The sequence below is a fragment of the Atractosteus spatula genome, chromosome 9 (genome assembly GCF_055471065.1).
Source record: "Atractosteus spatula isolate fAtrSpa1 chromosome 9, fAtrSpa1.hap1, whole genome shotgun sequence".
In the NCBI taxonomy this organism is placed as follows: Eukaryota; Metazoa; Chordata; class Actinopteri; order Semionotiformes; family Lepisosteidae; genus Atractosteus; species Atractosteus spatula.
This window is the reverse complement of record NC_142714.1, coordinates 17,505,515-17,523,888: the sequence shown is the minus strand read 5'-3', so window position 1 is coordinate 17,523,888 and position 18,374 is coordinate 17,505,515. Positions and strand designations below refer to the sequence as shown.

The 18,374-nt window shown below is 36.5% G+C and overlaps 1 protein-coding gene across 1 annotated transcript in view; it reads left to right on the top strand.

The window, feature by feature from the left end:
- rmdn3 (regulator of microtubule dynamics 3) overlaps positions 1-18,374 on the top strand; it is a 59,223-nt gene that overhangs the window by 17,729 nt on the left and 23,120 nt on the right. Inside the window, exon 6 of the mRNA XM_088925511.1 lies at positions 692-752. Coding sequence (XP_088781637.1) covers positions 692-752 — 61 coding nt within the window. The remainder of the gene's footprint in view (positions 1-691; positions 753-18,374) is intronic.

Below are 18,374 nucleotides of genomic sequence, written 5' to 3'. Positions count from 1 at the left end.
TGTCCAAGTATAGGGTCACCTGTAGGATTGTGGGTTTGAGAGTGTCATGTTACTATCTGTCTGTGATGGGGATTCCACTGTGTGCTGCTTGCTTTAGAATGAAATTAGTAGGCCAGAGCTCTCTCAGCCCTGCAGTCTCAAGGATGCCTGCGTGTCTGCTGTACTGTCAGTGAGGGACTACTCAGACTTCGTTATGAGACTGTGTTGCCTGTGATGTGTTAAAAGACAAGTGGGTTGAAAGTGGAGAGACAGAGGAGTCTGACTACCCTTCCTCATTCTTCCCCCTGTGCTATCACTGGGTTCATAGCTGTGAGCAAATTTGAATTGAGCAAAAATAAATGGTGATTCTACATTTTAAAAAGAGAACTGCCGCCTATCTAGTGCCTTTAACCTGAGGAGAATGCCTTTGCTTTGCAGATTGAATTTAAACATACTATCTCACTCCAAATCTGGTCAACTACAAATTGTACATCCAGTATATGTTAGCTGCTTTTAGTTTGCAAAGGGCCTTTTATGGAAAGGAAGTCCTGCATCAATATATGTTCAGCATTTATAATCTATGAGGTACATGTGTATTGATGTTGTGATTATAGCCTCTGCTCTCTTATATATCATAGAAATGTTAGAGCTGAAAAACAAAAGTGAAGAACATTCTAATGTTTCTCATCTCTTCTGTATCTTTCCCCTATAGGTCGAGAAGAAGCAGAAGCAGCTCTCCTGAAGGATGATCAAAGCGCTGAATGTCACAAGTGGTATGGCTCAAAACTTTGCTTTGATTTACATTTCTGAGTATTTGTACGTACACTTACAGTGGGTTGTGGTGTTATTGTCAGATGTAGCTTCAGACAGATATATGGAGAGATTACAAAGTTATATACAATATCGAGGAGTTGCCAGCTTCAGTGATTACTCATTAAGAGGCCAGCAGGATTATTAAGTAGATTGTGATGGACAGCTGATCTATGAGACCCTAAGAATTTCTAGTTATGAAAGACTATTATACTTTATCAGCCTCGATACAAACAAGTGTAACTGAAAATCATATTGTTAGTTCAGAAGTCACTCAGGCTTAGCCAATATTGCATCTTTTAGAAGTTAAAATGTTGGCACATTGTATACCTTTCTTATTCAACTTATTTCCATATTATTTTCCTTTGTATTCCATTGTCATAGAGAAAGGTGGATCATTACTTTTTTTCTGTCAATTATATTACCTCATCTGAACAGAGAGATCCTATTTTACACCAGCGTCTTGTAAAACCCATTCTGCTAGCGTAGCTTAATTTTTGTAAAATAAAATCCTCAGATTTGTCAGAATGTGTCAATGTAGAGGTCTGATGTTAAGGTAAAACAGGGGCATTTTTCTGCATTAGTATTAGTGCTTCTACATTAATACTTCTGCACAGTGCTGTCTCTGCGAAATACACCTCTATATCCCTCCCTCACATCTGGAATTCATTCTCTTACATTGACTAATCAGATTTATCAGTATTTTTATTAGTAAGTAATTGTAGTACTTTTTAAAAAAAAAATCACCTGTAGTGAATCAAGTCATCTCACTGCTTCATCGTAGCATGTGCAATGTCAGGAACTCATATCCTTCTATGTGCTTGCTTTCTGACTATTCAGCCCTGTGGAAGCTTGCTCAATTGCACACAGATCCTTGGGAATCCCTGGTTGCAGTTTCACCTACTGTTACTCTGATCTAAGACCTATTGGACCGCAGAAAAGGAATTCAACATCTTCTAGTAGAAGGACCTGTTTTCAGAAAGCACTTGTGAATTAACTTAAATTTAAATTGAAGTCATTTCACAATTCATTGTTTTCACAACACTTTCAATACCCTCTTATTCAGTTCATAGTCACGGTGGCCCAGGGCCTGTCCTAGGAAGCACTAGACATAAGGTAGAATACACCCTGGGTAGGGCACTAGTCCATTCCAGGGCATACACAGATATAAACACACTTACACACTCATGACAGGGCCAATTTATAACAGAAGCTAATGAATGTATCAGCATGTCTTTGGACTGTGGAAGGAAAGTGGAGGAAACCTGGAGGAAATGCAGGGAGAACATGCAATCTCCACGCAGATACTGTAGCACCCAAGGTATTGAACCCAGGCCTCCTAGCACTGCAAGGCAGCAATGCATCGTTTAAAATGTATAATTATTGCCAATAATCCTCTTATCAATTATAAAGTATTACATTCAGAACTGCAGGTCAGCAGACCCTCCATCACCTCTGTCAGAGCTGCTGAAAATAGGTTCCGTGTGTGATTATTGATCTTACACAATGTACTGTAAAACATTTTCTAAAGGCTCCCAGTTGTTCTCTGCCCCATAGTTTAATATGCTTGAACAACAGGACCCAACCTTATTTTCTGAGCCACTTGGAAGTCCAAAAAGACTTTCATATTTATTTACTTGGAAATCGTGTTTTTTTTTCTGAAAAGCCTATTTAGCAACGGTTGATATTTTAAATACCTCTCTGAGTAAATGCAGCCATAGTGAATTACAAAGAGAGAATAACAGGATTTTATACTGGTTAAACATGAAATCAACATGAAATGCACCTTTAATAATGGTTTATAAACAGCCTTTCAATAATGCCTCTCAGTACTTTTGTACAATAGAAGAAAACGCAGCTGAGCATAAAGAACAGCTTGAGTTTGTTAAAAATTGGAAAAAAAGACACAAAAATTATGTCCAGAAGCACAACAGCTACAGAACAGGATGCAGTCTAAGTTCTTTTTGTTTATATTGAAATTATGGCCGATAATAACATCCAAAATCTGAGGAAATTTCAGCAGTTTATCATGACGTAGTTTTGTATGCCAGCTGTGATTATTTTGTAGTGCTCGCTGAGGTTCTGATTTGAGATCTGTTGTTTTGTGTGTGGTGGGTAGTAGCTCAGTTTCAAACTGAGAATACTGTTCTCAGATGAGGACAGTTATAGGGAATACATGTTTCAGCCAAAGTTGGATGATATCATCAAATAACCTATTGTTACGGACACCGGCTATGATTGAGCAGCTTACAGTAAAACCTAAAGTGACTGCAATTCACAAAATTTGATAAATGCTGTGCAATTTGACAAGACAGACCCAATAATACTCTTTCTTTTTTTGAATTCACATTGGTTGTCCTTGGATATTTTATTTCGCTCCATAGGCTATTGAAATTAACTGCTAAAACCAGCTTGTTCCTTTATCTTTTCAAAAGAGACAACATAAGCTCGGGTGATACAGAATTATATGTTTCGAAAATGATGATTAGTTGAGTGGAGAATTATGATGAATGGTATGCCAGTCTGGAAGCAGAAATGTTCTTCAAATGCTATAACAAATGATAAATGACACACAAATGCTTCAAACAAGTTTGGCACTTAATACATAAGAAAAAAAATGGAGGTCAATTATGTGACAATGATGTCATTGGACTACTGTGTTCTATTAACTCCATGTGTTGCTGTTTTTTTTTTCTAATGATGTTTCATTTTGGTGTTCTTTTCTGGACCCGTAAATTAAAAACATTCACGTTTTCCTCGATAAAGGGTAAAAGGAACTTCAAAATGTGACAGGAAATGGTTTCAGAAGTAACTCCTAATCATAGCTCGAGTGGTATTTAGAGATGATTTCAGCTCTAGCCAGTCTACATGCTTTGTGGTTTTATAGGAAGTGGCTTACATTGCAGCTAAGATTCTTTTGGAACTAACATGGTCTAATTTCTTTACACACAGAAGAGGTGTAATTGTCTTTATGATAGTAATAGGCTCATCGGTTACTGAATTGATAGATGTTTCTCTCTGCTTGAGTGTCTTAAAATTACTTGGTTTGAATGTTCTATCTTTATATCCCTGTCCTATATTTTTCTTTATTGGAGTTAAAACATCATTAGGGGTTATACTATAAGTCTGATTGGATGTTTGTGTTCATCGAATACATTTAACAGGTTAATCACAGTCATATTGGAACTGAAAATGCATTGTCAGAATATCTTTATCAAATCCAGTTTTTAAATTTTCAAGTTATTGAAGCTTTAGGCATTGCTCCAAGTCTTTCCCTAAGAGGAGTTGCAAAAGAACACAGCTGTGTCTTTGTCGACAGTTGCTGTGTCAGTAAATTGAATTATTTTCCAGTAGTTTAACCTTTTAAGATGCATTTTCTAAACAGGTCAGATTAAAGTTTTCACTAACTAAAGTATTTCATTAAAGAACACATGCTATACAAAGAAAAGACTTAAGTGCTGATATAAGCTGAAGGCCTTAATGAATTATTGTTGTTACTTTGCCTGCTCTTTTAATGCAAGACTTAATTTTAAAGACCAAAATAGGATGTAAACAGGAAAGTCCTGCAGTGAAATATTGGGTAGATTGTTTTTTGTTTCTCCTAAGAATAAGATTTTAGTTTATATCTGTCTAGTCTAAATATTTGTCATAAGCAATAGACCAAAGTTCTCTTTTTCAGAGGAACAAGGTCTCCTTCCAGCATGTGTCTGCGGAAAGCTGCAACATGGCCCAATAATTGTGAGAGACTTTCGTGTCTACATTATCTCTCACAATATGTTTAATGAATTGTATGTTATACCACAGCATAAACTGCAAGATATAAATTATTTATTCCTGTCTGTCACATACTCATGAAGCCACAATAGTGAGTCTGAACAACTAAATTGTAATTCATGAACAGAGTATCCCAGCTGCCTTTTATACTGTTTCTTGCTCAGTCCTTTTCTCTTCAGGTTGTTTGCCATGCCAAAAGATAATTTAGGTTTTCTATGTAGCCTGAGTACATCTACAGTATGTGCTCCCTTTTCGGTAATAGCAGTTTCAGAGGTTTGCTGAAATGGCCAGTTTTTGGACTGCTTCCATTCACTAAATAATGGACAATTTGTATGCCAATTCAAAAGACCTCTGTAGTTGAGGCCCACTTTATATTACCCTGGAAGAATATTATTCTGGCTGTTGCTAGTTTCAATATGAGTCAATATTTGCATGTGCATTTTTCTGGAAATTGTAGTTTTGGACTCCTGGGACACATAATAATGATAGAGCCAGACTTCTGCTTTGACAAGTAAGTCTTGGCATGGTAATGTCAGATAACAGTAAACAAAATGTTTTGCTTCAGGGAAAACTAGAAGGAATGCCTGTGGCAGCATAAGTGGAATTTATTGCAGTGTGATACATGCAGTTCTCTGCCAAGTTCTGTCGTGAGCTGCAAACAAAATTTGAAATGGTTAATGACAGTTCCACACCAAAGAGTGTAAAAGTGCTAAACAGTGTAGATCTGTGGTTAAAAAGCCTTAACTGTGTTCAACCACGGTCACATCAGAATGAGTACTGGCTGGGCGCTTAACCCGCAGACTTGAAACTGAACACTTCTTGCGCCAACTCTCTTACTTCTAAGTCATATATCAGCTTGAAACAGCCCTTATAAATAAAAGGTGGTTACTGTGGCTAAACTTGCCACCTATACCTGACCCTCACAGCCCCTTTGTTGCATTTTAATTATTTGACATCCTTCAAAATTCACAGTGATAAATTATTTGTGTGATGCTAATTAAAAGACCATACAAATATTCCCTTTGTACGGGAGCAAAATTGTTTTCATTTGACAGTTTTTGTGGGTATAAATATTTTGTTTTTAGAAACATCTTGTATGTAGTCCAAATATATATGCAGCATACCTGAAGAAGACACCGCAGCAGAAAATGTTTTCCTCTTTTCACTTTTCAGTGTGGAATTAACCTTAAATCGTTTCTGTGTAATATATTACTATCCAGTATATTTTGACACACCCAAGAATTTGGGTGCTGTGTAACAGGATCTTTAAAATAGGAGGGCCCAGAAAAACAGACACAAATACAGCTGGAAGGTAGAAAACAGTGATCTTTTATTAACAGTGTGAGGACAACACAAAACAAAAGCCTAAGTTCTTTTTTGTGCTTATAACAGTCTTCTTCACAGTCCCTTATTATTCACAGTGATGCAGATAAGCTGCTGTCTGTGGGTTAAGTTCTCAGCCAACGCTCATTCTGACACAGTTAAGGCTTCTCCCTATCATGAATTTACCCTTTACCCCCCCCCCAGAAGGCATATTCAACCAGCATTTGGAAGCTTTTGCTTCCTGATTGTTGATGATCATTTTATCTGTTATTTTCTCTAGGCTCATCACGGGATCGAGAGTAGTAGATCAATCCTCACAGCATTCTGGAGATTGTGGTTCAGACAAGCCTACTGCCCTCTTAACAATATGTTTATAAACATACATGTACTGTACGGAACAGGCATTTCATCTCCACCAATGTGTATAGACAGTAGATGTTTTTCATCTACTTGTTTATGACATTACTGATGATTAAAAAAAATCACTGGTGAGTTCAATATGTATATATACAGTATAAATGTAAGTGCACATAATATAAATGTCTACATTCACATGTCATAATGTACACTTTAGAAACATCTTTAGCAAATAATTATATTTAATTTCCTGTGATTTACTGACTTTTTGCTTTCTAGTTCTATCTCAAAAGGGTAGTGATTGGAAATAATACCCTTCTAGAACCTAAAGATGCTATTTTAAAAGTACAGTATGTTAAAGTGAAAAGGAGTAACCTTTCTTTATACATTTTAGTAAGGTACAGTAGATTAATTTAATATAAACCCACACTCAATCAACACTTGTAAATATTAGGATATTAGCATGAATATAAATCGTGCAATGCATAAGTTTTAAGAGCAGAGATATGATTTGGTTTCAGGATTGCAGATCATTCTGTTTGTATGCATTGAAAATAACCTATAAGCTTCATTATCACTTTGCAGAATTTGTACAGTGTGGAACAATATTTGTCCAAACTGCTTGTCTGCTAAGCAGTGACTAATGTATTATCACACTGTGTATATGTGGTGTAATCTAAAGATGCAGTTCTTAAGTTTCTATGAAACTGCCTTTCAGAAAGTTAAAAGAACTTAAATCAGATATCGGAGATAGGAAATGGTACAAATGAAAGGAGGTTATTCACTGTCTATCTTATTTGGTTCCTCATAGATTGAAGGATCTCATCCAATATTAACTTTAAATTTGATATAGGGAGATGATAGTACTTAGTGGTTTTAGGTACTGGCCGCAGTATTTGACTTAAAACCATTATAACAGTCTCAATATTATAAATATTTTAAGAGGTCTAATCTAATTATTATTTTAAGGGAGTTCCAGTAGGCACAAAACCTGGAAAATTCCTGGCCTTGCTGTAAATAGCAGATTGTTTTGTTTGCGGGACAGTGAATTTGCTTCGCACTTCACATACGTTTTAAACAAAATTTTCATTCAATAGCTCAGCGGTAGTCTTGGATTTTTTTTGTTGGTCACGATCCAGATGTTTTATGTAGGTATAGACGTTTTAGACAGGAAGCCATCACACAAATAGAATGCTCTCCTGCACTGGAAAGTTTGAGGGGAATGTAAAAGAAATTGTAAAAGAAGTTATTAATCCCATTTACACTTTCCTCAATCAGTTTTCCTGGCAAAACAGCACAATTAGGCTAAACCATGAGTTTCTGTATGGATTTTGATTTATGAAAGTGCAGCTAAAAGAACATCACAACCTTTTGTTTCACATTGGCATCATTTAGAATGGTACAGTTTACTGGATTCCATCTCCTGTTGCTTTCATTGTGCAGGATGATTTTTTTGAATTACTGGATTTTTGCTTTTATTGAAGTTAATTTTGACCCTTATTTAATTTTGAGTTTTTCGCTGGATTAAACATAATTATCTCTATGGCTTGACACCCATTTAACAATTTAACATGCAATTATATTTCTCAATTTCATGCCTAATATTTTAACTGTTGAATTCATATTATATTTTTTTCTAACTTAGTTTCTTGTTCCTCTGCCAGACGGAGCCTACCAACTTGTGTGTTTTGATAGATATGAAAACTTTCTAGGCATTGCCTGTTTTACATTTAACATAAAAAGGAGCTTAAGTGTTAGCCAGGGGCCAGACAGTGTCCAGTGAATACTACACCGCTCAGCACAGAATGCAGTATATTTTAGATCATTTTCTAGTCTAAAGCAAAACACTAGATACGTCACACAAAATAATAGTCCTACCTCAGAGAGGACACACAAGGAAGCTAAGGGAAAATATATTTGAAGCTGAGCACAGGAGTTTTTTACCCAAGAGGTTTTGATAGTCAAGACTAAGGTGCACAGCAATGTCATTGATCCTGATACTCCGCTTCTTTCAAGAAATGACTAGATGGCATCTTAAGATCAAATGGATTCTAGCAACCAATCAAACTGGCCTCTAGTCGATTGTACCCTGTAGGAGTTTCTCCATTCTTAGAGTTGTAACAACTCTCTATCAACACCAGATCCTCATTTCATATGTAGCAGGCACCATAAGGTCATGGTTTCAACCTTAACGAGTGAGGGAATTAATCAAGTGCCAGATCAGAAGGTGATGCCAACAAAACATTCTAATTGCTGTGAAATTGGTGCTTTCAAAACAGCAGCAAGGGGTTACTTAAGCAAGGTAATTGAGAAAGCTGTCATTCTTTTGACTTCGTATACCTCATGTCCTCTGGGCCCTTCTTACAGCTCACACACTTTGTGCTTCTGGCCTCAGGTAAGAGCCTGGTTTTAATTTTCGGTAATGGCTACCGGATCGCTCTTGCCCCCATCGTTCGGCAGCATTTAATGAATCATTTCCTCCAACACACAGCCAGAAAATAATTTTCAGTGATGGCAGAAAAAAAGCTGGCTACTTCTGAGGGGAAAATGTGATTAATTCTCCCACCCCAAGTGCAAGTGTGGTAATTTAAAATAAGAATGGAGAAAGTTTGGGGATACAGTGTTTAAGTCATCATCCCTTGTTTACCTTCTGATTCAAAGGCCTAAACAAACGCGAAGAGTTGGAAAGTGTAAAGCTAACTTCCATTGTTGCTCAAAAATGGTTTTGCAGAATGTTTAATCAAATCCATACTGTATGTACAGGGGTATACAATTCCTTTCCCTACACCATTATCATCTACACTGTTTTTAAATTGCCAGCTGTGGTCAAATGGTAATTACTATTGCCTTCAACTCACTAAAACAATACAAAGGCAAAACTAAGGTTCCTAAAACATCACAATTTAAGATAAATTTGGAAAATCTCTAAAGAAAATCAAAATATTGGTGTAAGTCTAAAACACTATCATACATAAAATCTACTTATAGATTCAGGGAGAAATCAAAGCCACACAAATTTCTAGGTATCATAATACACAGCAGTCTTTTGTGAATTATGATTAGGTAACATATTGTATTGCTCAAAGTAATTAAGGGAACTTAATCTTAAGGGATCTGAGACTAAAAGATGCAGATCATTTAACAAGACAACCTTCCTTTCAAAAACAGAACTTTGAAAACAGTGCTGTTTGCTTTGTAACCATGACATCTTGGTTGTGACTGTACATACAGTGCAAATGACATACATATGACAAACCTCCATGCACATTGCATGCATCTAATGCAGTACATTGGTTGGCTGCTTTAAATGTTTCTGGAATTTCTGAAGTTTTCTCCATTGTGCCTTCAAAGGTCTACCTCCTAGGTGCTTTATCAGATTTAGTTCTGGGGAGCACACTGGTTAATTAAGCTGTTCAAAGACATTGGAACTAGTGTGACCAGTGTGCTCTGGCATTCTTGTTAATGAACTCTGACAACTATGAAATATCGAATTTAGTGTCTTTGAAACAAAGTCAACAAGAAAGAAGTGAGCTCTGAAAATTACATGTGCATACCATTCAGCATTTCTCAGTTGCAGTTCTCAGCAATGCGATCAGTTCTAATTTTGAGTAATTTATTGTGAGCACTCAGCTTTAGGCCTGTAAAAGGAAACTTGGGTATAATCTGTTCAAGTCACTTTTGTGGGTATGTCCAGGTAATACGATCCTGGCTTGTGTTATTTTGTCTCATTCCACTCATTGAGCCTTGGCTCGCATGTGCCTGTTCAGAGATCTCTGAGCCATAGATGCCACACATCATCATCTGAGCTCACCCCCCACAAATGTTCAGTCTGGCTAGAAGGGCATCCACAGCATAGCTATCACATTCTCATTTTACAAGAAAGATGTTTTTATGGGGAACAACATGAGAATATGGACTGTTCTGATGGAACATTGTCATGTCAAGATGCAGCATAGGAATGGCACTAAATGAGATCCCCAGCTTTGATATATGTTGTGCGGTGCAGTCAGGTTCACATAAATCGTTATAAGTAGAATTCTGTAGTAACTAGGCACTCCTGCCCGGATCACGATCACACTTGGATCCTCCCATTGACTGGTCTGTCTTAATCAACAATTAGTATATCATGCACATCTGTGCCTTACTCACAGATGTCAAACAGGGCAATACACAAAACTTTCATTCATTTCTAAAGAGGACCTGCGTGGTAGACTAGTCTGCAAAGAATGACTATCATCATAACTACACATGTTACATATAGATATCAGTCTTGGTGAGGAGACTTGTTTTCTCCTATCACTGATGGACAATGTTTGGGAGTAACATATTGCCAGCTTAGAGATTGCTGGTTTCTAATACCCAAGATGGCTAAGTGACAGTGCACTGACTTAGTCCAGCCTCTGACATACTGTACATGTATTGGTGTCTTGATAAGGTGGCTAAATTTGTACTTTTGTGTTTGTATTTCTGGATTTTAACCTGGATTGACATTCAACCAGTTGAAGCACCTCTTTACCTGGCCCAATCAACTCTTACACATAAGGGCTAGATGATTTCTTGTCTTCTTGTGTCCACCTTTAGGGAAAACAGTTTAATTTAGATATGCAAGACCCCTGGGCAGTTTTAATTTTTTTCTTTTCCCTTTCTTTTTCTGTTTTATGATCTTCCGTTCTTTAGTTACTAGAAAGAGAGCAGTTAGCTATATGGCCATTCCCTCAGTGGTTTTACTTCAGCCACTTTAACAGACTGCTCTAGGTCACGTAATCACACTCTTTCTGGCTTCCAGACCTCACATTACGCAAGCTATATGTTTTGGCAGCAGTTATCACTTTTTATAGAACCACAGAGGTTAGTTCACAACAATTGCTTCTTTTGGCTGTTACACAGGTGCTAAATTGATATCAGCATGTAACCTGAGTAGAGTTTGGGCTTTAGGGTAAGTTCACTTTGCCTCCTTCCTTTAATTTTCCAGTTGAGTCCTGACAGTCGTATCTTTTGGTTCGATGGAATTTTTTCTTCTCATTATGTGCATAACCCCTAACCCTACTGACAGTACATTCACAAAAGATAGCAATTTTCGAGTCAGCCTTTTGTATTCTAAGTTGTTTCACTTGGCAGTATCCCCTGATTTTCTGAAAACTAGATGAGGTTAGCATAATTGTTTTTCGAATCGAATACTGCAGGTGTCCAGTTTGCCTGTGTTTGGTATGGCTGTGCACACAGCTCCCAGCATCCCTGAGGTCCTCTTGTTTTCATTTTGACTGTGTATCAGAGCACGAGTTGCAGTATGCTCAGGAGATGCTTGGGTAATTGAAGCAGTAAGCCTGCACGGTACTATGTGCACAAATGATTTTCATATTGGACACCCCCAGCATGGGATTTTCATGGTCTGCTAGAAAAATTGACCAGAAAATTGGATTGTTGAGAGTTAGATTTACTTCTCAGTTGTTCAAACACACCACCTTGCAAGTTTAACTCTTTACTGTCCCTATCCAGTCTCTTCTATGAAGCCCAGTTATTTAGAGATTAAATTTAACTTTGTCAAATGTTTTCTGGGCTTCTTGAAATCTTAAGATAAATGTTTGTAAAACACTATATGCTGGCCTATGCAGCACATTGTAAAGTTGTTCCATGTTGCCTTCTTCATGTTGCCATGTTAAGCCTGTCAGCCTTACTTTAGTTGAGTGGCTCAGGACATTTTAAGTGGCGCAAATCAGAGCAGCAGATACCTGAAGCATCAAAAATTAACAAGGGCTGGTATAAGCAGATCAGCTACAAAACGATCAAACAATGCATAGTTCAGAAAATAGTCAGGGATGGGAGACCTCCAAGGAAAATAGCTCTCCTGCTGTAAGTGGTTTATCTTCCATCTGGTTAGGAATTTTCAAACCAAATGGTACATCTGGACACCGTAAAATGTCTCATATTATGTCATATTATGGTGGTGACCAGGTATATCAGGAAATCTAGCTAACAGGATTATAACTGCAGTTTGGTAACTGATGTAATGCGTTTTTTGGGCATTGACTGTATATGTACTGTATAAACTACATACCCGTATATATATATCATATACTGTATGACTACTTCTGACAACATCACTAAGCTTGGGGGTGAAAACAAGTCCAGAGGTGATGGACAAGTTAAGAGCCCAAGCAAGAGCACAGCTGTAATCTGGAACCTCTTAACAGTGTGAGAGGACTGAATTACCACCAAAACAGACAAGTCAAGTATTTTCTCATATGGTTTGTGCACGATGACTGGTGTCTTACCAGTAAATAAAATTAAGTCAGCTCAGCTTCAGCTTACAATGCATGTGCTTTTGTTTAAAATGTTCTTACTTTTCTGTCTTGTATTTATTTTTTTAAATTGTTTTCTTCCTTTTGGTATACAGTATGTAAATTCCCATTCGTACCAGTGTTGAAATTATTTGTCTGTAGTTTTGGGAGTGAACCGGTTGCCTGCAGCCAGTACTACCTTGGTTTTTGTATATTTCCAGCAAAATTGTGTAGCAGAACAAAGCAACCAGCCATTTCACAACCTTTTACCTCAACATTCATAACAGATGGGTATCTGTACAATTTATAAATACTCTAATTTATCTTCCCCATTGTACTGTCCATATTTAATCCTTAATAATAAATTAAGTTGTGTAATTGCAGGAAGGATAAATTCCCACATTCATAGCAACTGTGTGTTGTGTAGAATACTTTGTTTGGTCCATTGGTTTGAATCTCTGCTTGCACTTGATTATTTTTGTCTTTATATCTGTGACCAGTTTGGTTCTTGAATTCAGAAATCAATGAACAGTTGAAATGTTCTGATAAAGCTTGAAAACTGTTCATTTAGCAGAAGACGTTTAGCAGTTTTGAACTGTACAAATATTGAAAGTTGTGTCTACTCAAAGTGCATTAAAACCAAAATTTATTTTTCTGCTTCAAAGAACAATACCCCGTTAAACTGTCTTTATTGCAATTTCTTTGTGACATTTCATATGGTAAAACCATTACAAAGACAGGACTTGGTGTGGAAATCAATCAACAAGTCAACAATTTTCTTTTACAGTGTGGTACATGCCCGCAAGAGACATTCTTTTAGAGATAGAGAAACTGGGATTTTCCAAGTTTTTTTTTTCATTTTCCCCTTGTTTTGTCTGTTTGTTAATTATAAAAGTGTTTGTAACTGTTTACTGGAGTATCTAGCTGGATGTCCTCCATATGGCTGAAACTTTATCATCGCTAAGATTAAATACACGTGTAGCTTGTGTTGCTGATAAAAATGCCCTGTCAGTGCTTTTATAGGGTGTAATCCCTTTCAGCAAAGGCTTACAGCTGGCTACAGTTTGTGCACTTAAGCAATCATTTGGATGACATCAGTATGCTTCCAGAGGATATCTTTGAACAGGATCTATAGGCGAAACATTAACGGCTTAATGCCTCCATTAGTACAGAGTGGGTCCATGATGTAATCAAGGTCACTGAAAAGTCTTTTCACTTCTCGCCTTTTTCCCCATCTTTACTGTTATTTTTGATGCTGTATATTTGATGAGCAGCATTTAAAATCTGGATGATCTTTGAGTTCAAAGATACAAAGCTGTGCAAAAAAATGGAAACACCCATTTTACACCAAACTCGAATACTTAGCCACATCGTTTGCTGTTAAATATTTTACTTACTGTATATAATGGAAACAAATGATTTATCATGGTTTAATAATCCAAAGTTTTTTTATTCAGATATTTTTTTTACTTGCAATTTTATTAAAATCCAAAACATTAGTGAAATAATATAATGACTTTAAGTGTTAAAGATTTACCACAGGATAAATGCTGTCTGTACTTTGGTAAACAAAGCTTAAAACTTGCAGATATTCAAAAATGGGACAAGTAAAGGTTTATTCCATGCTGAAAAGAGAAGAAAAGCAACACAACGAATCGGCTGTGGAGCCTTCTTCGGGTGATGCACAGTAATTCAGCACTAGAGCCTTACTAAACATGTTAAAGGAATACTCGAACTATTCAAATGACAATTCAACTTTTCTATCACTTATGGAGTCTCCCTTTTTTCATCAAAAGAGATACATTCCAGTCACTCTGCTGTTCTGTTATTGCATGGTAGAAGCTCTGTGGTTGAAGAGATTCCATTTTTAAACTTCTGTGACTTCCCTCCTTTAGTTTGCATTTCATATGATCATTATAGACCCCTGGACGATGAAGTCAAAAGTTTTTCAGTAGTTATGAAGTCCTTTGAGTGCTGTGATTATGAAGTGCACAGGAACCAATACAATTCTGCCATGATGATGACAGGAAACTTGTCAGGATGTTGCTGTATTCCAAATGGATATACTGTATTTAGAGAAATAATACAGATCAATGAATGATTCCTGGTCATGTGCTTGCTTAATTTTTTAATTTACTGTACTTTTTTTATCACTGTGTAAAGGGATAAATGTGTGACAGTGTTAATCTTTCAAGTTCCTACATTGCAGTTAGGAATGTCAAAAGTATATGTAAAAAATTAATATTCGTAGCAAAATCCCCTTTTAAAAAAAATATTTTCTCTCTTGCTTCTACTCCTTAACAGTGTCCACAGTCAGCCATAAATTTAGATTATCATCCACTGGTGAGTCCAGTCTTGTGGAAGTTAGCTCCTAGAATATGACAGGAAAATATCAAACACGGGGCTTTTAAACGTAAGGATTTATTGGATACAATAACAGTGCTTTCTGCAACTTAATTCTGTTTTTTTCTTGACAATTGTCAAAATACACTTTCATCATTTGTAGCTGACAGAATTTAATGACGAAAGCACCCTTCATCTTGGTTCACCCAGGACTACACTTCCTCTGTTTTGGATTACTGTAGATTGAATACAGGAATTTGTGGTGGCCACCAAGGACTACGGCTGTTCAGTATTTATAAATTCCATATGAGTCTTCAGTCTCTATAGTGACACCTAGATCTCACACAAATCGGTTCATTCGTCTGTGGGCACAAGCTCTTAAATGTCAGTAATGCTTTCCTTTAATGAAGTTAGATTTTTCAAATCCTATCGGTAGAATTGAATAGAGCTCTGTTGCCACTGCTGCAATGCTAAATGACTGACTGGCAGTGCTAACCTTTCCTTTGCAGGATAGGTTTTGGGTAGCTATAATCCAATATTCTTGGATGACCTTGTGCATCAAGAGGTGATTTCTGAAAATAAGTTTAAGGAACTAATACAGATGCAGCCATCTAGAATGTACATCAAAACTCATGTTAGAGAAAGCACACTGCAGTATCCTACAGCCTGGTCTAGCATGCTGCAGTTCTTCTTCACTACTCAAAATAGATAAAAGGTGGCACTTGTGTTGCGTTACATGTTACTGGAATGGTAGCTTCATTTAATCTGTTTTTCTTCGTCTAATAATCATACTTCTTGAAAATAGAAAATTGTGCCTGGTTTCACAGAAATGCTCAGAAATCAATTAATTGCATGCAGTGTCTATAAACTCATCAAAACAACTGAAATTGTTAATATTGGAGTTTGTTGAGGTACAGTATGCACTGCTGAAACATTTAAACCCCATTTTAATGCTTACTTGCATAACAGTGGTGTACATAATGGCAATGGAAACATAACTAACAAATGTGTGCACTTCCTGGTGTACGGGAGAATTTTTCTTGCTCTCCTACTCTATGGCTGTGTCTTATATTCAGGGTCATGCCATTATATATAGAGTACAAAAGCAGTGCATGGCAGTGAACTGAATTGAGTATATATTCTGAGGATACATGAAGTACTGTACACATGAATTGAGTGAGCACTTGAATTCTGATGGGCCAAGAGAAAACTTGGAGATCTGTTAATTTTGAGATTAAGATTACAGCTAAAATTCCAAGTCATACTATATCTGAAATATTTTATTTTCTTATTTTAGTTTCAGGGTCTGTACAGGATACTAAATATCTCCTTAATCTACTGTTATGTGTGTTTACTTTATTCAATAATCCCGCTACAAGACAATTAAATAGTCAAGCATGTTAGAATGTGCCATAGTCTGAGTATTAATTACTGGACAAGAGCATTTTTAAGGAAGAAAAGAGGGTAGAAAATGAAGTTACTTCTTACTAAATTATTTGGGTTACTCTTTTAAAAACAACTTACATTTGCATTAATTTATACAGTTTGGTACCTTAATAGGACAATTTAGGTGAACGTGCTTGCTAGCAGTTAGAAGCTTAATATAATCATAATTTTAAAAAATGTTCCACACATTCCACTCAGAATGCAATAATAATATTATAATTTCCTGTTTTCAAAACAATATGCCTTGTTGGTTCTAAGCTTTTGTGGGGGTTTTTCAGTGAGAAAAGTAATCTTTGTTTACATTTGTATCTCTGCAAGAATCAAATCCCTTTAAACAGTGCTTGTCCAATTCAAAAACTGTTGCCAATATGTAGCAGAGAGTAGCTTTAATAGGTCCAATTCATTGTTGAATTTCTGTATTGTATTACAGCATTTCACTCAGCAGACAGACTTTTTATGTAAGTGGTAATAAAACTATTCATTCCATAAGGTCATCACCTTTACTTGGTACATACTGTATTAAAAAAATGCCTGTCATTGCTTATTAACTGAACTCTGTCTAATGAAATCTAACTATATAGCAGTTATTGTTTGCCAGTTATTTTTTAAAAATCCCATTTTGTTTTCAATGCATTTCTAAATATATTACAGAAGTTATTTGTTCCAAGTCTGTAAAATTTGCAGCTACTAAAACCAACAACATTACAAAAGTAATGATTCTGATATTAATCAAGGCTGGTCTTCGGCAATGACCTGAATGATGCAGAAAGTACCATTCAGTCCTGATTTTTCATTATTGGGGCAATTGAAAGTAGTTTTGATAGCAAGATGTGTTACGTTTTGTTTTTTGTTTTTTTTGGATCAGTTACCCAGCTGTATATAACACACTTGTGTTGTATTCCATTTTGAACTGTTTATAATGGGAATAACATCTACACAGCTGCTTTTTGAAAACTCTCTATGACCTTTTTTTTAACTTGACTGCACTCTAAACAAATAGCCATTGAAATGAGACCTCAAATGCTAGAATCAGAAATTTCTGTTATTCAGCTCTTTGTTTCATGGGCTGCTGTTAGAAGTGATAAATTACTACAGCCCTTATTGCAGAATGGTGGAAAGAGTATCCTTTTCCACGTTAGTCTTTTAAATGCGAAAGACATCTAAATTCATTTTACTGTGATTTAGAGTGCAGTTAGCCATTGATCCGTATCAAAAGGCATCATTATATTCAGCAGCAGCAATCTTTGTTTCTTATTGCTTTTATAAAAACCATGCCTTCTAAAAAAGACTGAAAATATGATTGCATCAATAGCCCTTATTGTGGTTGAATAACATATGCTGCGTGCCTCAAGAACATTCTTTAGTTTTAACATATTCATACTTTGAGACAAAGTGAGCTCTTGCACTGCACAACAAAATATGCAGTGAGAGATGCTTGTTAATTTGTTTCCTACCTAAATTAACTGAGTTGAATTTTTTATTTCATCTCTTCATTTTTCACTCTTTTTCACCTTAATCCAGCATTTGAAACAACCAGCAGCACACATTTTCAACATTTCCCATTAAATGCATTTTTTGCAAATTCTGCATTCTGCCCTGAATGAATACCCTTTTCACCTTTTTGCACACCAGTCAATATGGATATTTGGTAGTGACATTTTGTGAGCTCTCGTCTTCTTTCTGGTAAAGTGAGCATTACAGTATATACTGTAAGTACTCCTGTACGTGTTGACTTTAAAGTACAATCAAGACGTGCATGCCTATGACTGGACCCTGCTGATTGCACGCTTTCCACGTAGTTTTAGTTAAGTCAGGTCATTTTTTTGAAACCCTGTAGTTGTTGGCATTCAGCTCTGGCAGTTCTCTTGACTTCTCTGTGAGGCAGAACGGCTTTGGTCAGAGAAGAGAAAAAGAAGGCTGGAGTTATTTTTATTGGCAGTATGGAGAACCGCTACCTTGGAGGTGGTGTGCTGCCGAGAGTGATATATCTTGCCTCCTGGCAACTGGGGGGGGTGTAGGGGGGTCTAAATGGGGGAAAAGCGGCCTGTTGTAAGGGGGAGTCAG